Source organism: Tubulanus polymorphus, chromosome 11, assembly GCF_964204645.1.
Source record: "Tubulanus polymorphus chromosome 11, tnTubPoly1.2, whole genome shotgun sequence".
NCBI classification, from domain to species: Eukaryota; Metazoa; Nemertea; class Palaeonemertea; order Tubulaniformes; family Tubulanidae; genus Tubulanus; species Tubulanus polymorphus.
Window position 1 is genome coordinate 6818323 of NC_134035.1, and position 24919 is coordinate 6843241.

The following is a 24919-nucleotide window of genomic DNA, read 5'->3' on the forward strand; positions in this document are numbered from 1 at the left end:
ATTGAAAAAGAAAATAAACCTGTAAGCACAATAATAGATTTAATATTTCGTTGATTTTTATATATTAGATGTAATAAATTTAATATATTTTTACTCATTTATTTATTTAATTAATTCACTAATCTGATTCAATAACTTTTTTATTTCGATGATTGTTTCCATTTAACTTCTTTAACTTTTTACTCAATTAAATATTTTCATAGTAAAAGAAAAGCGCAGCCAATATTAAACCTCCTGCTATAAGATAATGTTTTAAATCATTTTTCCCAGTTGGAATGACACTATCCATTTATTTAAGAAAAAAAATTAAAAGTAATTTAAAATATCTTATTTTGAATATTAATATTTAGAGTTGAATTATTATTTTTGAGTTATGATATTTGAAACATACAGCTTAATCTTTTTTCAATTCGTTTCATATTCGATATGTTTAACTGTTTGATAATGTGTTGATTTATGTGATTTTAAATATTTACCTCCACAATAACAATACACTTTTTCATTAGGATTGAATTTTCTAAATTCATCATCTAAATTACATTGAACTGCAATATCATTATAAGAATTATTATTAACTGATTCACATTGAATACCAATATTTGAAGAATTTTCATTATAGATAATTTGTTTATTATCAAAATTGAAATAATATAATTGTCGTTTTTCAATTTTTAAGTTAATCAAATCATTGTAATCTTTTGAAAGTATTATATCACTTTTTCTTTCATTGAAAGGAATTTTAATAATATTTATTATGTTTTCATCTAAAGTTCCTTTAAAATTTAAAACTGTATTAAATATTTTATGACTTTTGATTCCATTATCAAAAGTATCTACTAGTTCAGTAATTCAATATGTTTCATTTGATAATATTTGATTAATTATCAGTAATGTTATCAATTTTATTATGTCTTGCGGACACTAAATTTGTTGCTGAAATATAATTTCTAATGTTAAACTGTGAAAATAATTTATTGGTTTCATTGATTTCGATTTTGAAGTTGGGTTCTTCTTCTTTCTTCATTTTTATAACAAAATTTTTATTAAAAGTCATTCAAATATAGATATTCAATGTTAAAATATGAATTATTTCACTCACACTTTACTCACACTTTTTATGCTTAAAGATAAGAATTTAACTCATATAAATATAAATATTCGCTGTTTTAAATATGAATTATTTCACTCACACTTTACTTACACTTTCTATGTTAAAATTGATTTTTTATCATTCGAAATCTATATTTGGTCTTATTTTCTAGATTATTATGTTAACATTTCACTCTCACTTTTAAAACAAGTACTTGGGAATATGTTGTTTCAGGTCAAAGGTTAAAGGGGCGAGTGAGTAGAAAATGGTCGAAGGGGCGAGCTCGTAAAAAATGAAAAATAAATTCTCGCACGCTCTGATTTATTTTCATTCTTTACGAGCTCGACCCTTCGACCTTTGGCCTGAAACAACATATTCCCAATTACTGCTATCCCACGTCTGCGTTCAAAACGCTCAGTGAAATGGCGCTTGCGCTTGCGCTTTCCGAACATTTTCGATGCACCGCGATGTAGTTCGAACCCCACACGTGGGAAAAAATTCGTTTTGCAGAAAAAAGCTTTCTTTTTGTTATACAACCTTGTTTCTGTATAATTTTTCCAAAGAATATATAAATCCCATCAGATTATATTATTCTATCCACTGTCAGTAACGTTTTCGGGTTACCAGCAGCGTTAAATCAACGTTGTAGCCTACTTGAACTGTAAACGAACGTTTTGGGTAAAACCACCATCAAATTTTCCAATTACGTTATTCTAGCAACATAACCATAATCGAACCTATCAAAACGTTATAAAAGTTGTATAAACGTCATGAGTTGCCTGGAGGAGTGAGTGATTCCCTCCGATACGCCAATTACGGAGTGAGTGATTCCTTCCATTTGATACGCCAATTACGGAGTGAGTGCGGATTCCTTCCAAAATGCAATGATCATAAAAATTAGTTTTCAATTAGTGAACGATTTCAAATTACTTTAAGGCTAACCAAGTTGTAGGCCTACTCAATTTGAACTTGTTTTGATTCTTCGTCATCCGGCGATGCAAAAAACTATTTGATCATTTTACTTTTTAAATGTATTGTCTTATTTTTGGTCGGTATATCATATTCTTTGTTGGTTGTCACAATTTTGGTCGGTACTAATTTTACTTTTGATCGGTAGGCCTATTGGACGGCTTTTGGTCGGTATCAGACGGTTTTGGTCAGTATTGGACTGTTTTGGTCGGTACTTAGAACCACCGACGTCACTAATTTTGCGAAGAAGTTTTGAAATTTTGACGCGAGACACGGAGAAGTGTAGTAGTAGGTGTAGTACGTCGACGCTTGACTCTTACTACACCCGTAATACAAGAGACATTGCCTGTGCTCCATCACAATTTGACTTAAGAGCACATCAGGTAGCCTAGCTCAGTCAGTATTGATCTGGACGGTACATAGGCCTAGTTAGTTAGTAAGTTACCAATCGTTGGCGGTAAGCTTTTTATCTAATCCAATCGGATGGGCTTACCAAAATGTGGTTTGTGAAAATATCCGATCGTGAAACTAAACCACAGACAGGTAACTGACTAATGTCTATTTATTAATTGATGAGACCTGTTTTTCTGGGATATTTTGCTTACTTTTTGGGGTACATACCTCATTTATGTCTTAACAGAATGCCAAAAACCGCGGACAACAACTGAATATCCGATATATTTCCAGTTCTGTACCAATTAGATGGATTGGCAAAAAGACTCCTTAAGTCCAGTTGAATGAGAGAGAAAATCCTCCATTTTGTCAAATTTCTTGGATTTGAACATTGTTAGGTACCATGCCTACGCCACCCTGATTTAGTTGTTGAGACCCCACGAGAAAAATAACTTCATTTCGTAGGCATGGTGACAATGTAAAAATTCAAGAAATTTGACAAAATGGGGGATTTTCTCTCTCATTCAATTGGACTTAAGGAGTCTTTTTGCCAATCCATCTAATTGGTACAGAACTGGAAATATATCGGATATTCAGTTGTTGTCCGCGATTTTTGGCATTCTGTTAAGACATAAATGAGGTATGTACCCCAAAAAGTAAGCAAAATATCCCAGAAAAACAGGTCTCATCAATTAATAAATAGACATTAGCTACATAGGCCTACCTGATAAAAAGTCTTACTAGGACCATTGGCAGTCGACCTAATTCATAGGTTTTTAATAATTCACTTTATTGTTGAAGGATATCCGAAAATGTCTGCATTGTTGAAAGGGAGAAAAGAGACTCCATGATTTGGAAGTTTAACAATATGTTTCCACGCCTACATACTAAACTTCAGTTGGTAGGCATGGAGACATATTGTAATTGTTAACCTTCAAATCATGGAGTCTCTTTTCTCTCATAAACCCCTTTTAATGCAGACTCTTCGGATATCCTTCAATACAGTTTAAAGTGGATTAACAAACGAGATTACAAACAATATTTTAGGTCAGCTGCCAATGCATTCTGGTCCTAAGGCTAAAAAAGATTAATACCTTGTTGTTTCTCCGCTCTGCTGAGCTTGAAAGTTGACCCGGCCGGCCGCCTATCTACCCTTAGTCTAGTACCTAGCCATCATTCTGTAAACAATGTCTAGGGCGAAAGTGCTCATAGGCCTATAAGGTTAATTTTCGTCCCTCATTTTGAGGGACGAGGTTTGAGCGTCTATTTCACCCCTCAAAACACCATCAACTTACCTCAAACTGACTGTTCTGTAATCAGGCGGAAGTTAACTATTCTTTGTGCATAAATTTGTAATCTTAAGTAGCTTTTGACGATCGTAGTAGCTCAAAACTTTTGACTAGTCGCCTCAAAAAATAGTTGAAGTGAAGCAACATAACAAATATGGCGGCTTTTGGACTGACATTGATGCCAATGCGGGTTTTATTCTTGTTTCAAATTCTTAAGGTTAAAATTGATCAAAATTTAGGCCTATGCGTTTTATCAACAAAAATTAACATTTAGAGAAATTTTAGAGACATTGAATTTTCACATTTTATTAATTTAGTCCGTATTGGAAATCCCGATTGTGGCAATCAATTCAATTCAAATCAAATCAATAAATTCTCCGGTTCGCGATTTAAATAATCAAAAATATTATTAGAAAAAACGTTTTCAAAGTCAACGAGGTAACTGATTAATTTATTTTAGTACAAAGGTATGATTTGACACCAAAATCAGTTGTTGCATTGCAATTTACAGGATTTAACCTCTATATGATATTTTAGCAACAGACGTTGTAGGGAACCGTAACAATGACTGGTATTCAGACTAATCTATCCTATAGGCCAACTACAAGTACCAGACTGCATGCTGATGTGTTATGTTTACCACAGAGAGCGGGGCCTATAGGCCTATTACTTTTTGACAAACCGTAGGTTTGCCTATGTAAATGGTCTGATGAAGCAGTTTTCATTGAAAATGAATAGAGTACCGGTGTGTCAACAAGGCACAAACAATAGTGTTGATTTTTTGTGTCATGGTTTGGCTTAATGAGTTCTCGAGCCCACAAAAATTTCATAGTGATCGAGTTATGTTTAGGGGACTTATTCTTGAAAAACACGCAAAAGCCCCGCTTTTTAGCACTAAGTAATGGCACGTTTTTACATATGACAATTTGCATGCTTGGAATTGAAATTTATAAAAGTTCAATCCTTCCTGAAAGTGTCGCCATTTTAAGTTCGACTGATCTCAATGTACTTCTCGACCTACAGGCCCTCACTTTATAAACCCCCTAAATTTCCTCGCTTCTATTTATTTGAGTTGACCTTGTAACCTGAACTACAATGAATGTGATTGGCTGTTTGTGGGATATACGGGAAATTCCGGGAATTTCGGCGTTTCTGATGTAATTGGTAAAGCCCATTGGGAAAGCCTAATGTGAAACCCAAAACAAAATTACGAGCATTTCATTCGACTAGGTATCGTACGTTTGCTTATAATTTGTTCGTTGTCACGAATATAAGCGAGTAGGCTATTTAATTCATTATCTGAACTAGCAAGTACGATGATACCAATGGCAGGGGTCTTCCAAGTCGGTAGCGGTATTTATTTGTATATTTAAGAAAAAAATCATAGCCGGTTAGGGTATTTGTTTTGATTTCTAGAAAAAAAAGTCTGTATATGTTTGTATTTTTTGACATTTTGTCGATGGGTGGATTCTGACTTGTGAAATTGCGGTCAATCTAATACATATACTGCGTTGCTAGTACTTTTGTATATGTACGCGCGTTAGCAGTCAGCCGCGTGTGTGCGAATATAGGTTACAGTATGTGTGTTAGTAATCACCTGAGCGAGTCTATATATAGGCAATTATGGTATAGCCTACACAGCACTCACACATCCGCAGGCGCATATATTGTCAGCCTCATACATCTCTAATCCAAATTAATTCATATTTAGAATAATAGTTTTTACAATATATGCACTCAATGATTTAATGGTGAGCCACAGGGCCATTGGACCTTTATTTGAAAATTGTGATCAATTTTACCATAACAGACCCAGCCGCTATAGAAATGAACTGTTTACAAATTTTATCATATTTTACAAGAATGACCCTGCTGCTGCGGATAAACAAGGTATCATTTTTGTTAAGCCTAAGAAGACTTTTATCAGGCAGGCCTATGTACTACCAAAACTGATTGAGCTAGGCCACTCGGTATGCTTTTAAGTCAGGTTGAAATAGACATTAGTCTCGTATCTATTACTTATCCGTTGTCCCCAAAGGGAGCCGGTAGATCGTCTGGTGTAGGCTATTCTTCAAAATACACTTGACGGACTGCGTCACGCAAACCTGTCGTTGGGCGTAACTGTGGTGTGGCCCTTCCTTGCGAATATTGGCTCATTTCTGAGAATCGACAGTGACAGTTGAGTTGAGAACTGGTTGTCATGTTTATGCCTAAAATGAGAACGATGAAAACGTTACCTCGTTATGCCGTGTTATTCATTTTACTTCTTATGACAACAATTATTATAATTATCACGATGTCTAGAATTCGTCATAATCGTCGAAGTCGTGAGAATTTGGTATCTTTCAAAAATGGTCTCCCGATGTTTACTAATTCAGAGACAAGTGTTTTACGAGTAGGAGCTGAAAGTTTCCTTTTGAATAAGAAACCGTTTCGAATATTTGGCGGTTCAATACATTACTTCCGGGTTCCTCCGGAATACTGGCGTGATCGCCTGATAAAACTGAAAGCCTGTGGCATGAACACATTGGACACGTAAGTAAAGCAGTACAATAATAATAATAATGATATATTTTTCTTTCAATATATGTACAAGATTTTTAGCCCTCCTGGGACTTTAGTCCGTCCGTCCGTCCATGCGTAGACAGAATCCAGTTATTTTGGGAAGTTTTGAAGACGCTTCAATGTAATGTCTTGATATTTGGGTTACACCTGTATCTACCCTAGACACATCTTCAGCCCAAAAACTGGCCCTGTCAGAATCAAGATGGCCGACTGGCAGCCATTGTTGTTTGCCAAAATCAACACTTTTTACACATTTTTGAACTTTTTGAGGGAAATTTTGAAGACGCTTTGATCAATCTATGTGAATCCCCCCAGGGCCCATCAGCATAACAAAAATTGGGTCGATCGGACTCAAGATGACCGTCCTATGACCTTTTTTAGTGCTCAAAAATGTCAATTTTGGCCCTGTAGCTCCCTACTGGTTTACCATTTCTCATTGCAATTTGTGATGGGTATTCTTTGAAAAGGGATGTTTTATACCTGAGACAGGTATTTTTGATCAGCCAATTATGACGCAATTGGCGGCCATCTTGGTGTCATCAGAACTCATTGGTAGGTGGGAAAAAGTTTTTCCATATAATATTGATACCTAAGCGTATTTTGTTACCACAATCAATTAGAAACTTGTAGCCCATAACGTGTTCTATGATTGTGGTGAGTTTCAAGGTCATTGGTTTTGTATATGGCCACCTGGGGGCGTTGAATAATACAATATCTTAGTATTTCTATATTATATTCGTATCAATGCATATTTTGTAACCACAATCAATTGCAAAGTTGTAGCTCATGACATCATCTATGATTGTGGCAAGTTTTAAGGCCATTAGTTATTCTATATGGTCACCAGGGCATTGAATAACTTAGTATTTCCTTATTATATTGGTACCTAGGCATATTTTGTTACCATGATCAATTACAAAGTTATAGTTCGTGACATGTTCTATGATTGTGGTGAGTTTCAAGGTCATTGGGATTTGAATATGGTCACCAGGGGGCGTTGAATAGTAGAATAACTTAGTATTTCCATTTTAAATTGGTAACGAGGCATATTTTGTTATACCAATCAATTACAAAATCATAGCTGCTGACATGTTCTATGGTTGTGGTGAGTTTCCAGGTCATTGGTTTTTGTATATGGTCATCAGGGGGCGTTGAATATTGAAATTGTTAGATTGTTGAGCATTTGAAACCACTTCCCAAGTGGGCATGGTGTCCCTAGACCCCTAGTTTACTGACATTTTTAGGGTGGAGCACATGCCCCAGTGCTCCCCCTAAATCTGCCCCTGCAATGTAAAGTCTTTATGTTTGCGTTACACATGTATCTACCCTAGACACATCTTCAACCCAAAAACAAACCCTCCTCTCAGATTCAAGAAGGCCGACTGGCAGCCATTGTTGTTCGCCAAAATCAGCACTTTTTACACATTTTGAAGTTTTCGAGGGAAATTTTGAAGAAGCTTTAATCAATAACTTTGATCTTTCGTATATATTTGAATCCCCCAAGCAGTGCTTCATCTAGCATTAAAAAAGGGCAGGGTGCTGATTTCAAATAAGGGCATTTTTGTGCGTGATTCCATCGGAGCAAGGGCACATAATAACGCGCTCACGTTTAGGGGCAAACTGCAATGTTCCCTATTGCATAGAATCGAGGTACCCCCTACTACGATTGAGGACTAGAAACTATGTTTAACTCTGATTTTGCCATGAGTGACACACTTGACCACAGTACATCCTTACACCTATGTCTGTCAATGAACAAAAGTTAATCTAGATAGGGCTTTCAAAATGATTTGGAAAACCAGTTGCAGACAAAAAATTGCAGAAAAAGTAGCTCAAGTAGCAAATACAGCGAAAAAGAGCCAGCAATAGTGTATAGGCCTACATGAAATTGCATATTTTTAATCTTAGAAATATCAAATTAATTGATTTAAATTGATAGTGTTAGTGATTGGCAAGTAACTGTTGATAATTGGTAAGCAGCCAGCTTAAGAACACATTATTGCTATTAGGCTACTCAAACTAATTGTCTGTGAGAGTCTCTCTGTGGGTTCACCGGACGAAGTTTTTCACCTTGTATATATAAAATTTGTCTAATAGTCTAGATAAAAAGATCTAGAGCATCACGATGTGTTCAAAACGAAACAATCCATCGAATATACACTACCAGCTTTACAACGGCAGTCGCTAGAATGATTGGCAGTAGTTTGGAAGTCAGCCAATTTCCTGGAAACTTAAACTAGGCCACGCGTCTGAGGCATGTTTTCACACGATGCACACTGACTGCAGTACATTTGAATATAACCACTGATCACATGAGCTACTATTGTTGATATCATACGAGATATTTCATAGCCGTCGCAGGAAACTTACTAACAGTCGGATGCGTCGGCTTATTTTGGAAGCCCTGACTCATTACTCGTGACTGACTAGGGCAGGATGGCGGACCTACGACAAGTGATGAGGGCGAGCATGGGACACTTCTGAAGGGCACAAGGGCGGCTATTTTCGGGGGTGGGGCGGACTGCCCTTCTATTTTTGGCTAGATGAAGCACTGCCCAAGGGCCAATCAGCATAAGAAAAATTGGGTCTGTCGGACTCAAGGTGTCCTGTGACCTTTTTTTGTGATCGAAAATATCAATTTTGGCCCGAATTCTGAGTCCTCTAGCTTCCTACTGGTTTGCCATCTTTCATTGAAGTTTGTGATATTTATTCTATAGAAAGGGATCTTTATTTCCAGACAGCTATTTTTGATCAACCAATTATGACGCAATCGGCGGCCATTTTGGTGTCATCAGTACTCATTCGTGGGTGGAAAAAAATTTACCACATCTTCATACCTAAGCATATTTTGTTACCACAATCAATTGGAAAGTTGTAGCTCATGACATGGTCGATGATTTTGGTGAGGTTCAAGGTCATTAGTTATTCTATATGGTCACCAGGGGGCATTGAATAGTAGAATAACTTAGTATTTCATTGTCATATTGGTACCTAGACATAATTTGTTACCATAATCAATTGCAAAATTGTAGCTCATGACAAGTTCAGGATTGTGGTGAGCTACAGGGTCATTGGGTTTTGCATATGGTCACCAGGTTGCAGACATAGAAATAGGCAAAAACCTTTCTGACTTCCAGTAACATAGCATGGCACAATATTGAGTTATAGCAAGGTTAAAAAGCCTTTTTAGCCCGCTTGGGACTTGAGTCCCAGCGGGCTATTGCGTTCACCCGTCAGTCTGTAGATGGAATCCAGTTATTTTGGGAAGTTTTGAAGACGCTTCAAGGTAATATCTTGATATTTGGTTTATACATGTATCTACCCTAGACACATCTTCAGCCCAAAAAACTGGCTCAGAATCGAGATGGCCAAAAATGTCAATTTTGGCCCAAATTCTGAATCCTGTAGCTTCCTACTGGTTTGCCATTTCTCATTGCAATTTGTGAAGGGTATTCTTTGGAAAGGGATGTTTTATACCTGAGCCAGGTATTTTTGATCGGCCAATTATGACGCAATTGGCGGCCATCTTGGTATCATCAGTGCTCATTCGTAGGTGGGAAAAAGTTTTTCCACATTATATTGATACCTAAGCATATTTTGTTACCACAATCAATTGCTAAGTTGTAGCTCATGACATTGTCTATGATTGTGGTTCTATGATTGTGGTCAGTTTTTAGTTAATTATTCTATATGGTCACCAGGGGGCGTTGAATAGTAGAAAAGCTTAGTATTTCCTTATTAGGTATGTACCTAGGCATATTTTGTTACCATGATCAATTGCACAGTTGTAGTTTATGACATGTTCTACTATTGTGGTGAGTTTCAAGGTCATTGGGTTTTGCATATGATCACTAGGGGGCATTGAATAGTAGAATTACTTAGTATTTTCATATTAAATTGGTAACGAGGCATATTTTGTTATCACAATCAATTACAAAATCGTAGCTGCTGACATGTTCTATGATCGTGGTGAGTTTCAAGGTCATTGGTTTTTGTATATGGTCACCAGGGGGTGTTGAATATTGAAATTGTTAGAATGTTGAGCATTTGAAACCACTTCCCAAGTGGGCATGGTGTCCCTCGACCCTTAGTTTCATTATGCATTTGCATGGTCATGTCCTTGTCTATTTTACGTGGTGTGTCGGCCCTTTCTGCCATGGCCCCCAAATATTCAATTACTGTTGAAGCTGATGATTTTTTTGACTTTCTACATTTATCTGATGGAGAGATTTCATGATGCTTTCGTTTTTTAACAATAGGTGATAATTCACTGTCATCATCAGTAGATGAATCATGAAGAGGATTACTATCTACTACTGAAAGTAATTGGATTTATGTTTGCCGATTTTACACCGACAGCGTCATCCAAATCATTTTCATACACATAATCTTTGACATAGCCTGAACCTGATTTATTTATTGCATCTTTTACATTTTTATACCCTGTATTAATAGCAGCATTAAAAACAAAATCATCATTCTGCATTTCTTATGCAATCTTCATCCACAACATGGACTTATGCATCTTCCCTCCATTTACTTTATCAATATTTTTACGATATAAATCAAACAACTTAAGGGTTGACTGTTTTGTCCATTTTCCACTTGCAGTACCAGCCTCATCCACTATTACACTCTGAGTTTTGGAATCAGTTAGATTTTCAATAGACCCTGAAAAATACCTAGTCTAATAACTTTGGAAGAATAAACCATCACATGTTTTTAAATGATAATTTGCAACCAAATCCTTTGCAAATTAAAAAAAAAAAAAATAGCTGCAAGCAGCGATAACAGGTTTCTGCCTTTCTGGATAGAATGTCGTTCAGGGATGCAAGGAAAGATTTCACCCGAAATCAGTTCGCTACATTCCGTTTTTTTTAAAAAGTGCCAACTAGGCAAAGTACTAATGCGTCAGGTTTTGGGGGAATAACATCGAGAAGAATGAAGCTACGGTTTTTTTACCATTCCCTAGTGACAGTTTAAGCGCATATTCGGTTATAGTTCTGATAAAAAGTCGACTAGATAAGAAAACCGAATTTGGCCCAAAGCACAAATTTGGCCTATAGGGTAAACTATGCAGGAGGGAAGGCCTTATAGTGTTACTGTTGATTTTTCGAAGTTTGATATCCACGAACAAAAATATACTATTATAGGTTGTTAAAAAGTAACTGCTTTTAATAACAGTATGAATAAACTTACTTCACAAACAAGGAAGTACATTTTTAAGTTGTGAATGGTCGCACCCCAGTTATTCACAGTAACCTGTGATTTGGATATTCTCGGAGCCTTCCTTCTTTATTTATTTATGAAATGAAGTCACAAACTTTCAGATTCGCGCCAGTATGCGCGCAATGATTGATGATTGCTATTTCCACCGGTGTGATCTTTAAATAACTTCAAGTTTAAAATAGGAAGCACAGTACACCCATAGAAACTACGCGCAGAAAGAGACAGTTATATTATTATCAGAGTTTAACATTTCGTTTCAAAGATGTTAGTAGTCGAATCTAATAGAAGATGATTTTTATGTGACAAAACTCAGTGGAAAATATGTTAAAATAATAATCAGCAGGAATCCAATAGGGTTTCTGCCGAGGCAGCAGAAACCCTTATAATGTTTTGTTGATTTTCTGCGGTGTTGCAATGTCAATGCTTCTTGACTTCCTTATTGCCTACTGCCAAATGAATCTACTAAAATATAAAATTTGGCCACGATGCCTCCTGAAATATATGTTAATTATGCAGTTAGATAGAAAACATTCGATTATGATGCATATATACATACCTGAAGTTGATGCTTCTTTATTTTCAAAAGTTGATACTACTTTATTTTCAATGTGAAATGCTGCATCGGTATCTTGCGTTTCTCCTATAATTTAATCAAGCGAATAAATTTAAAACTGGAATTTGACACGTACAACTTACAAAACCGTTCAAAAAGTGAAAAGGGGCCTATAGCCAATGTAGAGTGATTTTTCTGACGCCTTATAAAACGTTACCATTATGAAACCTAAACAATGTTAACCATTCAGCGTCATTTTACAAACGACAGCCGTAAATCGATGTGCAAAACGTCACAGGTCTATGTGTACACAAACAAGCTATCTGGCAAAATATTATTGACATAGATGTAGAATGGCTTCCTGTGATTATATAATGACCTATATTTGAACGTCGAAATGTTATATTGCATTGAATATCATTAGAAGAGGTATTGTAATAGTAAAGGATGTATGATTATATCAGAAGCGGCAGGCATAAATAGAAATGATAAGTAAATCGGATTATTCGGTTAAATCGCGGATGTATACACGATTTGGAAGTATGATATAAAAGTCAGACCCTGACGTGGGCATGCCGGTGGAATGACGAAGCTATCTACGATGTGTGTAGGGCCAGCGTGAATTAATTCAGCGGCTACAAAAGCGGTCAATATGAAAATGCGTAAACATATAATTTCAATATTCAAACGTTTTAGAAAATATGTTTGATATTAGTAGAAAATATGTTTGATATTAGGAGTATGCAGGTTTCGTGAGATTAGCAATTTATAATAGCATAGCTGTCATATACAGCTCCGCGTCCTCTGATGGCATGTGTATTAGGTGACAATTCAATTCTTTATTGATCCTTATTACATTGAAATTCCGGGATAAAATTCCCAAATTCAATAAATACAAATTTTAAAATAAATTAATACAACATACATGACACACGGGTAATTCATACAGAACAACATAAGCATGTTATTTTAAATGACAATGTCTACTTCAACCCACCCAGACTCAAGACTCTAGGATATCTAGTGACAGCCAAACCCGTGGCCAGGGGACCGGGCCGGCTGGCTAGGCCACACGATATGCTCGAAGTCATGATGAAGCAGACATCAGAAGAGCTCTTTCTTCAACCATGGAGGCAATGAAGTTGCAGACAAGCTTAGAGGCATAAGTAAATGAAGTCGGTCGCAAGTTTGCGATCAATTATTGAGAATTTTCAATAAGAAAATTTAAACCACTACTAGAGTCGAAGACCTGTATCATCTACCCAATCGCCAAATCTCATCATTCCCCAAATTTCTTAAAACTTCGATTTCAAATTTGCAATTCCACATTAGCTTAGCCCAGAAATTCTACATTTTTTTCGCAGGCGTCAAATAATTTTCTAAAATTAATTTTCTTGTTATAAATATGCTAACCAGTGCCACCCTGTGCACAAAATGTATCATAATTTTGTAGCAGATTTTTCAGAATACATGTATCTAAAAATGTATCTAAAAATATTACATAAACAAGAATTCAACATCTACTGAGTGGAAGTATTACGAGATAATGAAGCTTAGAGTTTATTACAAAACTCCATGAATTAAAAAGTCATGTAAATATTTAAATCATCAGTTGAAAAAGGCAAGTCATGAATTAACATAAATTACCATATTCATTGTGGCACAGTTAAGTCGACTAATTATGAAAAGTTACACTAAACACAAGTAAAGATATGACACTGAATTGATTCTGCATTCATTCTAATGAGGTTCAGTATGCCGCCACAGCTTATGCCTTACCTCTTTGATGAATTATTCTATTATAGACATCATTTTCGATGACAAGTGTTATCGTCTGACCATTCCTGTCAATCGTTAAGGCTTTGTTGAACCAAGGTTGTCCTGGCCAAAAGGTGCTCTGTAAATATAAATTAATCCTACAAAATTAATTTAATTTTTTGAAGCTACTATTTAAAAAAACTTAAACCTTCGGCCTTTAGATACATAAACCTATTTTTTTCCAATTGCCATGTTATAAAGAAGCAACTTAGACCTTCCCTTAGGAGGTTACGTGATCTGTAAATGGAATACAACGACTCGTGATTTTTTATTTAATGAATGAAATTGCATTGAATTTGTTTAATTACAGACTAAGTTGAAAAAACGTCGCCGATGGACGGATGAGGTGCATACATTATTGTGCCTCGGATGTCTATGATCAATAGAATGCAAACCTGGATAACAACATACAAATATGTCTTCCAACAAGAAAATAGAGAGGATAGATAGAAAATAATAGGATTCTTACCGCACTATCACATGTTCGGTCGCCATGTTGGCTTCACAAAAATCGGAGTTACACCACCTCGACAGAAGGGAGGTTTAAGACTCTCCAAAAGGTCGCGTGACCTGTGACGGCCGGAGCCATCCTATTGTTATTATTGTAGGCGCACCGTACTGGTGTGCCACCCAGGATCTTTAGTTCTATTGTTCTTCCTTCTTGTTGTGTCCATCGTGGAATAAAGAGGTATTGTCTTGTAACACAGATCTTTTGTGTAGTTATTTCGTGGGTTCACAGGAATCTTCGGGCCCTCTTGTCCTACCAAACTGAGGATACCCCAAATCATTACATTGGTGGCAGCGTAATGGGATTTTTAGCGATTTTGATTGAGTTAGAACAAGTTGAAGTGAACCCACATTTTGTGTAACTTAGTCTGTGCATCGTGCGCTCAGTTTTTTCACTGGTTTTTGAGTATTTTGTACATGTCCATACTGTATTCCACTTGAAGTAGTAAGGATCGGTAAGGCACTAATTATACAAAAACAAATACGTGAAATTATTTGCGGTTTACCCTTAGTAGGCCTATTATTATAATTATCGAATATTTATTGTGTGTTGGTATCTGACACACTGTCCAAGTAAAACTAGGAGACATGCTCTTTGAACTGCCAATGATAATAGCAGACAAATTAACCCAGGATTGTTTGCTCGGCAGTGGCTTCTTCAGTAAATACGGGTGCAAGATTTACTATGCGACGAGAGAGCTACATCTTGGATCTACGAGTGTTCGTCTTAGACAATCTTTGAGGAGAAGTAGTTGTTGCAGGATTTTTGCTCGGAAAAATGTCTGTATCCCCGCTAGCACAGAGCTCTTTCTCCCTGGTTATGTGAAGCGAAAAAAGCAATATTTCTCTGACTCCCCAGGAATGGTTAGCCATGCAAGGGGTGCAGCAGTGTCAACGGCGAGGTTAACAGATTTTGGTCACACAATCACACCACATCGAAGTTAGAGTTGCCAATTTCAGTGACGAACCAGTCCTCATCCATCGAGGCGAACAGATTGGACTGTTCCATCAGTTCTCTATACATGAGGGTAATCAGGTTAGCGACACTGAGAGTTCAACACACTCAATGAGTTCCAACAGTTTTGACTCTGAAAAATTAATGTATGTATGTGAGGCCTTAAAGGTAAATGAACTAGATATTCCCGACAAGACCAGGGCAGAACTTATCGAGACGGTCTCGCAAAACCTCAACATATTCTCGACAGATGACTTTGATATCGGTCAGACTTCTATGATGGAGCACACCATTGACACCTGTTCAAGTCGATCGATTAAACAACCACCACGTAGGGTACCGCCACACTGACAGTTGTTTGTAGAAACCTCTACAAACCAGCTCTTAGAACATGGCCTCATTCGGAAATCGAGTGGAGCCTGGTCAAGCCCCATCATGATGGCTAGGAAAGCGGATGGTAGCCTTCGGCTATGTGTTGATTATAGGCAGCTAAATGATGTCACGACCAAGGATGCCCACCCACTCCCAAGGGTTGATGCCACGCTTGAGTCCCTCTCTGGTGCTGCGTGGTTCTCATCACTGGACATGGCGAGTGGGTACTGGCAGGTGCCTGTACGTGAAGAGGACAAGCCAAAATCTGCCTTTGTGACGGAGCGAGGAATATTCGATTGGAACATAATGCCATTTGGGCTTACGAATGCTACTGCCACATTTTCGTGGCTCATGTCGCTGGTTCTAGACAAGGTTGCTTGAAAAACACGTTTACTGTATCCCGATGACATTATTGTTTTCAGTCCCGACCTGGAAAGTCACCTGGGACGTCTGAAAGAAGTGTTTGCCTGTTTCCTTGCTGCAAACTTGAAGTTGAAGCCACGTAAGTGCCATTTATTTCAATGACAAGTTGCATTCCTGGGCCATGTCGTCTGCGAAAATGGACTCCAGACAGATCCGCAGAAATGTGGTCGTGTCAGCGATTGGCCGAAACCTTGTAATTTAACTGAGCTCCGCAGCTTCATCGGATTAGTTTCATACTACTCAAAATTCATCAAAGGGTATTCTAATATCGTGGTGCCACTGTACCAACTTATGAAGAAAGGTGTCACTTATAACTGGACCACTGAGCATCAGATGGCCTTCGACAGTTTGAAACAAAGTCTGATGAATCCGCCCGTCCTCAGTTTTCCGGATTTCAGGGAGACGGCAAGTTCTTTCATCCTTGACACGGACGCGAGTGATTTTGCGATAGGTGGTGTTCTCTCTCAAGCGGATAAGGATGGTATTGAGCAGGTAATCGCTTATGCGTTTCGTTCTTTGAAAGGTGGGGAGAATTACTGCGCTACTCGCAGGGAAATGCTGGCACTAGTTGACATGATTCAACACTTGGCACTATCTGCTTGGCAAGAAAGTTCTCTTGAGAACAGACCATGTGGCGTTAAAATGGTTACGTAATTTCAAGGAACAGGAAGGTCAAATCGCTCGATGGAATAAACGACTGGCAGAATATGACTTCAAAATCCAACACAGACAAGGAAAACTTAATGGAAATGCGGATGGTCTGTCTCGGCAACCTAAACGCAAGCATGGTATCTGTCCAACATGTGGCCCCACTGATGTGAAGAAGAGTCGAGATCCAATCATCGAGAAATGTGATGCAACAAATCTCCATTTCACGGGATGCAATTGCTAAGGCTCAACGGTCTGACCTGGAAATTGCTATTTTACATCAAAAGTCCATGCTGTCTGCTGCTGTTGATGAGAAAGGCTCTGACTGGGATGAACACTTGCCGGCTTGTTTAATGGCTTACCGCTCTGCTATACAGGAGTCACCCGCTGAGACTCCATTCTTCCTGACTTTTGGTGAAGAGATGAGCATCCCGTTGGATGTGATGATTGGTGCACCAGCACCGAGATTGTCTTCTGCTGAGCTTGCCAATAAACTCGTATCTCAATTAGAGTCAGCCAATGAGACAGTAAGGGAGAAGTTGGACTTGGCCCAGAGACGACAGGGGATACATATGACCGTTTTGCCCATCGTGGGGGGTACATGACAGGAGAGATTTGGTCACCCAGATGGCAAAATATCTGGTTGACTTCATCCTCTATGGAAAGAATGTGTCACGTCTGAAAACAGTGGAACTCGTGGATCAATGCAATGCCTTCTTTGTGCCACCTGGCCCAGAGGTTACTGGCACTGCAATATCTGCGATTGAGCTGTTTTCTCTTGAGAGCCAGGAAGAAGTCTGCTGCTGAAGACCGCATGACTGCAGCGGTTGAAGAAATCCGAGCCATGGACGAGGCTGCTGGAGTGAAAGTTCGAGACATTGAGGAACATTGGCGTGGAGTACAAGGAAAGTTGAGATCCAAATGTAGCCCCCGAATCCTACTCGTTTCAGACTCTTTGTTCTCGCGAACCAAAGTTTCGCCCCAACTTTTCCCGATCGCTAACTCTGGTGAGACTTTAGAACAGCTGCTGGTAATGTTAAAAGGATGTGTGGTCCCCTGCCAAGCAGTAGTGGTTAACCATGGTACTAACCACAAACAAGGTTTCGCGGAAGCGGAAAAGGCCATGGTTGAGGCGTATGGACTCTTATCCAAACGTTATCCCGGGTGCAAACTTCTCCACCTGGAGGTCCCAATACGCCCGTGTATTCACGAAAACCCTGATGCAGTTCGATGTTCACACCAGGTAAACGTAGCAGCAGAGCGGGCGGGGTTCATCCACCTGGAGCATCCCGACCTAACAGACCGTATGTACCATGGGGTCCACTATACATTGGTAGGGCTTAGAATTGTGGAGGCCGACATTATCCGTCAGGTGATGAGCATGTTATAAGTAGCCTCAACTCAATTTGGCACTTCAAGTAGTTTTCCTTATTGCGCGATATCTTGCATAATCTAACCACATCCCATACGACCCTGTAGGGAATCAACTAGAGCTCAGCTCTTTTGTTTTCGTTTCATTTTCTGCTGGCTGTCCTTTAATTTTTCAGGTCAATTGCTCGACAGGTGTGCATCAATTACCAACCAGGATGACCGACTCGACCAATGGACCATCAAATCCATCTGCTGGACTACGCTGGGGCACCAGAATAATTTTCTAACTTAAGTGGTTTGGATTTTAGTGCTGACACAAATCGTCCCCACTGCTACTTGTACATATGTGTATATATGACTGTGAAATGGAATTGCGCAAATGAACAATGAACTTTCAGGGGATTTTGTGTATAAGAGTTTACCCAGGATCTTTTGTTCTATTGTTCTTTTTTCTTGTTGTGTCCGTCATGGAATAAAGAGGTATTGTCTTTAACACAGATCTTGTGTGTAGTTATTTTCTGGGTTCACAGGAATCTTCGGGCCATCTTTTGTGCTACCAAACTGAGGATACCCCAAATCATTACAGACCAATAATAGAGTACGATTGGAGGCAAACGGATTCTCCGATCTGATAAAGAGTTCGCCCATAGTTGTGGTAAATTTCAAGGTCTTTGGATTTGTATATAGTCACCAGGGGGTGTTGAATAGTAGAATAACTATGTATTTCTATGATTGTGGTAAGTTTCAAGGTCATTGGTTGTGTATGGTAAAATATAAAATTGTTCGATTGTTGAGCGTTTGAAACGGTATTCTAAGCTGACATGGTGTCCCTAGCTAGACCCCTAGTTTGTTACGCTTCTCTGAGCCCTTAACAGTTTTCTGGTATTGTTTATAAAACACAAAATTGAATTTTGAATTAAATCTAAACTCTAACAGCATGTACATTGTATGTGAAAGCTATCAAAATGAATGTGATAATGGTATGTTCATGTAGGTGCTAAAAAAGTAAATTTAGGCTTAACAGTTAATGGTGTTTAGACAGACAGCATCATTCAAAAACCCTGTCGTGGTATCAAATTATAACTTCGTTTTCGGTATCAGCATAAGTTAGGTTTTGGTTTGATCATTGTTGTTTATAATTTGATCTGCACTCAAGATGGCGTCGCCAAAAGATATCTAGTTCATCCCACTGCTTATAAAGAGTGCTCAATTGATAGGTATCGCACTCGCATAGAGTGCTGGTATTACTGGGCTCTTGGGTTCATAGGTTTCAAATTCTCTCCCTTTGGAAAAAAGATACATGGATCCTGCTAATAATACCCCGATTAACATTCAGTAAGTTGAAAATAAACCTCGATCCTGAATGCTTTGAATGGCCATTCTTTTATTTTACAGATACGTAGCTTGGAATCTTCATGAAGAAGTGCGCGGAGAATTCAACTTCAAGGGTTGGCTCAATATAAGGTTACTTAAGTCAATGTTTACTGATGATTGATTGTGATTTTTTTCGAATTAGATATATTTTTAAAATTTTGATGTCTATGCTATCTTTAGAAAATTCCTAAAACTTGCGCAAGAAGTTGGTTTATACGTAATCTTACGACCTGGACCCTATATCTGCTCAGAATGGGAATATGGTGGTTTACCAAGGTTGGTAGCCATCAAAATATTTCTAAGGCCCCTACACTTTTTTCTTAAGTTTATTCATTCGTTTTCTGGCTCGTTTTCAGTTGGTTACTCAGTGACCCTGAAATGAAAATAAGATCCATGTATACGCCATATATGAAAGCAGTAAATAATTACTTAGTCCATTTATTAGAAGAATTACATGAAATGCAGGTAAAATCCTCACCGTTTCGGCTTACCTCAAATCCTCATTTGACCTGATTCATTCAATGAGTTTGATTTTTTTCACTCAGTACAGAGATGGTGGTCCGATCATCGGTTACCAGATTGAGAATGAATTTGGAATCTTCAACGAAGATTTTCGATATTTGGACACTCTTAAACAGGTACAAATTCAAATTATTTCATTTTCTGTGTCTTTGCTGATTATTTTCTTTTCGACCTTGTTAATTTCCGTAACTTTCAGATATATTTAAAGAATGGAATCGTCGAATTTCTCTTCACATCAGACAACAAAGATGGATTACAATATGGTCGCCTTCCAAAAGGTAGGAAACATTCATTTCAACGGAAGCTCTTTGGCGTACCATAAGATTAAGTTAGGTGAATATTTTTTGGTTTCAAACAGGGCTTTTAAAATGATTTTAACACGTTCGCTGCCACCTAGTGGTTTAAGGTCCGGTCGCCATTGCCAACGCTAATTTTTGACATTATACAATTTATATGCTGCCAGCACTATTTGTACATTGATAAATCAATACACTGATCAATTTTAGTATAAAAAACCACATGACGAGATAGCTCGTCACTGGCAATGGTGAAGAGATTCCCAATTTTTTCTTGTCCCCATTGCCAGTGAAAAGTGTGAAAAATCAAATAGAAATCTAAAACAATAAAGGTTTTATTGTAAAAATGATATAGAATGATTTTAGCCGTTATATTCTCTCTAAGTATTGGCCGGAATAGAAGCTAAAATTCATTGCTTTCTGAAGATTCTTTTGAAAAAATTTCAAGTGTGCACCAGACTTAAATTACCCCCATAAATAATATCAGCAGTCTCTCCGTACTGCCAGACTATTGTTAGCTGTTTTCTCGCCTCTGCCAGGTCATTCATAACGCTATGAAATGATGTTGAATCGATGACGATATAACTCGTCATGGCAAACTGCGGTGCACCCACCATGACGATTTATCTCGTCAGCGGCAGCGAACGTGTTAAGTACCAGTTGCAGATAGAGAAATAGGCAAAAACTTTTCTGACTTCCAGCAACATAGCATGGAACAATATTATAGTAACCGCAAGGTTAAAAAGCCTATTTATTTCAAGGTTCTTCTATGCGCAGCTTAGTAAATCGAATTTTCCATCTTAATAACCTCAAAAAGACAGTGAAAATTTGCTACTAGTGCTTCAGTTGTGCTTCAGTTGTTTAAGATCTTGATTGACCAAACTTGGTAAAAATCTGATATGGGCCAAGTGTTAAAAAGTTATGAGAGGCTTTTCCCAATTTGGCCTTTAGGGGTCACTGTACAGGTGGCGCTTGTAAAATCTTTTAATCACTACTTGTCTTGCAATCATTATCCGATTTTGACGAAATTTGGTGTGTAGATACTATGGTCCAAGGGCTAAAAATCTGTAGGCCCTAAAGGCCTTTCCCAGTTTGACCTCTAGGGGACGCTCTACAGGTCAGCTTGTAAAATCTTTAAATCACTATTAGTCCTACAATCACTATCCGATCTTGACGAAACTTGGTATATACATACTACGGTCCAAGGGCTAAAAAGTTAAAGAGACGCTTTCTGGATTTGAACACTAGGGCGCGTTGTGCAGGTTGTTGAACCCGTCTAGAAAGATAGGGGCCAGGGTACCAGGGCTCGAATTTCAAATTTGGACACTTATGTCCTTGGGAAATGAGTTCAAAATAGGCTACCCTAGTACATTTCTTAATATGCAAGGCCAAAAGTTTTATTGACCAGAGAAAGACAAATTAAGCCAAATGTCATGAAACTGTTATTTATTCATAAAACAAAGGATAACAAAAACTTTGTTTCGGCAGAATAACCACTCCACTTATTTTTTCTCAGCCATTTATTCTAGGAAATAATACTTATGTGACTTATGTCCAGATGTACAATATCTGAAGCCTATGTTGCACAAATTTTTTTTTAACGAGTAATTAGGAACATTTACAACACATAAGGCATAATACAACATTTATGATTGCATAAGTGCGTGCGGTTGTGCGCTATCAATAGAATATATACACGGCGGGACCACACACATACACAGAGTATATGTATATATACAACGCAGTGAATGAATCACCGCGAGATGTGCATTCATATACTGCGAGTTCATACACTCGCTTATGCGCAGCAAATCTGATGTTTCACACGTGTTTGAATAAAAGAAGTTTATTTTGTGAATAATTGCATTTATTTATCAAGAATAATCATTTAACATATAGCGGTGATAGAAGATACGCAAAGGTATTTAGTATTGTCTATTTTCATTTCGTGGAATTTGTAATATAACTTTGTCAACCAATATTTCTTTTGACCTTAAAATATATACTAAGTAGAAAACTGTACTGGGCACCGGCTCGTGGCTTTGTTTAAGTAGAAAACTATACAATGCGCTTCGACATGGTAGTACTACACTCCCTGGTATGGTGCGTGACTTGTTTACATAGCATAAAGCCGAGATCGGCGCTGCGGTAAAGTCTGACTCGTTCATTCCGTGCAGTACCGATCGTATTGATAATTGGCCCAGACTCAAATGCTGACGACTTGTCGGACATATTCATATATATATGGCGAAAAGTGGCCAGAAAAAATAAACCCATTTTGCTTACTGCGGACATCATAACCGATTCGGCAGACTTGTCCGCGGTGTCCGCGATGAAATTCGAGCCCTGGGGTACACCAGAGTCCTCTGTGAGACAGGTCAAATCCAAAACCACGTCTAACACCGTAGGTTACTATAAGATGAACTGAACTACCTTTATTACTTAGTATCTGGTTACAGCCTTTAGGATATACAGAGACGCACATCTGTATTATATGAGCTAGGTCTGTATGAAATAAACATTTTCACGAATTAAAATCTATATTATAACTTTCATCTTAGTACAAAGAATCGTATTACCTCCTTATACACCTTATACACATATACACGGATAAACAGTGTATACACTCATGACCAAACATATATCTTCTTAAATATTTTATGTTAATAACAAATTCTGGCAATTGAAGTTCATAGTCTATTGTTGATGTCTGGCACCTGTTACATCTTCTGAGTAGCCCCTATTCGCCGGGCCAGCTCATCGCCCTGGTCGCCGCTGGTGAAGATATCTTAACGGGATCTAGATCATCATGTCTAGGCCCATCTCTGCTACATGTAATACTCATTAAGATATTTTAACGGGACTAGATCATCCTGTCTAGGTCCATCTTAAATGACCGTACTTTCTTGTGAAGATACCTTAAGAAGATACCCATCTTCACTGACCATAATTTTTAGCATTGGTTGACGTCTATGACGTCATGCCTATGCTAGTAAAATGGATCGAAAATAGTAGTACGAAAAAATAGCGCCAACTCTTCTCATTTTCATAGTAACTTCAAATTGTCACTCCGTTCACGTAAAACATTAGAAACAGCTGAAAATGACTAAAAAAATTTCAATGTTATCTGGTAGATGAGAGTGGGTTAAACAATCGCGTAGCGATATGTCCACATTGACATTGGCAGTAAAGAATGGGGAACAGCCTCTTCTGAATGATGTACCTCCGGTTTATAAATATCACAGTGTTTGGATATCACTGTTACTCCAATTATCAGTATCCATGGGATTATTTGGGATTAATTCTCAGCGTCAGAATACGTATTTCTAGAGCAGTGGAACGGCAGCCTACTCGTGACTGAAACCCGTATGTGATCGTGCGGGAACGCCTTTACTAAAGTTAAAACCATTTCATGATGACACGAAACATCAAACAGTAAACGGTAGGCTACCACCATGATACGATATCACCAATAAAGATAGATCATTTTATTCAATTTTACCAGAGTTGTTTATTGGAGGAAAATATCATTGTTAAGTACGCCGAGAACAACTAAGTTGTATCATCAATCAGTTGACTGACATTGTAAAATTCGATTCGGCTATATTCTAATATAAGTTTTCACTTTAGGACGCCCTACCCGCCTGCTGCGCACTCATAAGGCGGTAGCACCCTCTTACGCACTCGGCAGAGATTCGCTTTGTAATGCGCGCCAGGAAAAAATACCTTTTATTATCTTTTCCATGCGTTAAACAACAGTGATTGAATTTACGCGTTGTTTGTCGTAAATTACAATATTGCGATGGTTATTTGCCGCTGCTGTAGTTTTTTGGAATTGAATCGAGCGGCCTCCGTAGCTCAGTGAGATAAGGCGTGATGCTGTTGAATCCACGATCAATGCTGAGTGACAAGTGGGTTCGAGTCCTGCTGGCTGCGAACAGTGTGCGGGCAACACTTCGAAGGCTGTACCGTCGTGAGGTTAAATGAACAATCCAATGGGAATAGTCTTGGGAAACCAAGATCCAAACGACGTACGTAAAGCCAATCAAACAAAAAGACAAACAAACAATCATCAGCCGGCCTCAGTGACACCAACGCCGGCATCGCTCTCTGCGACGTTTTGCAAGCGTACATGCATCAGAGCTTGGAGCTCTAGGATCAGAGGGTCTTGCAATTGCATTCAGAAAAATCGTTCTGTTTTTTTTTTCATTATTCAGTGGGGCCTAACAGTTCATGCGTAAAAATGGGTTTTTGTATCCAAATCTTTATTGATATAAATATCTTGGCTGGGACAAGATGGAAAACATCAGAATAAACTAGTTTCGTCTTTTTAACAGAATCGCATTAATGAGGTTTAACAGTACAAATAGCCTAGGCTAAATCGTTCGGCAGAAAATAAATTCATTTTCAGGAATAAAATCGAACTAGACAAATAGACCTTTAAGTCTGTGGTCCCCCATATCAACATTGTCATAGAAGATTTGCCGGCAGATGTAAAACATTATAACCACTTAATACCTCAGTATAATCTACCAATGCTTCAAG

At 38.0% G+C, this 24919-nt stretch overlaps 1 protein-coding gene across 1 annotated transcript in view; it reads left to right on the forward strand.

Annotated features, from left to right (window-relative positions):
- The first annotated feature begins 5489 nt into the window (after positions 1-5489).
- Positions 5490-24919, forward strand: part of LOC141912967 (beta-galactosidase-1-like protein 2) — a 146873-nt gene continuing 127443 nt past the window's right edge. Inside the window, exons 1-7 of the mRNA XM_074804406.1 lie at positions 5490-5631; positions 6120-6276; positions 19578-19646; positions 19737-19832; positions 19913-20021; positions 20102-20194; positions 20275-20356. Of these exons, the coding sequence (XP_074660507.1) occupies positions 5490-5631; positions 6120-6276; positions 19578-19646; positions 19737-19832; positions 19913-20021; positions 20102-20194; positions 20275-20356 (748 nt within the window). The remainder of the gene's footprint in view (positions 5632-6119; positions 6277-19577; positions 19647-19736; positions 19833-19912; positions 20022-20101; positions 20195-20274; positions 20357-24919) is intronic.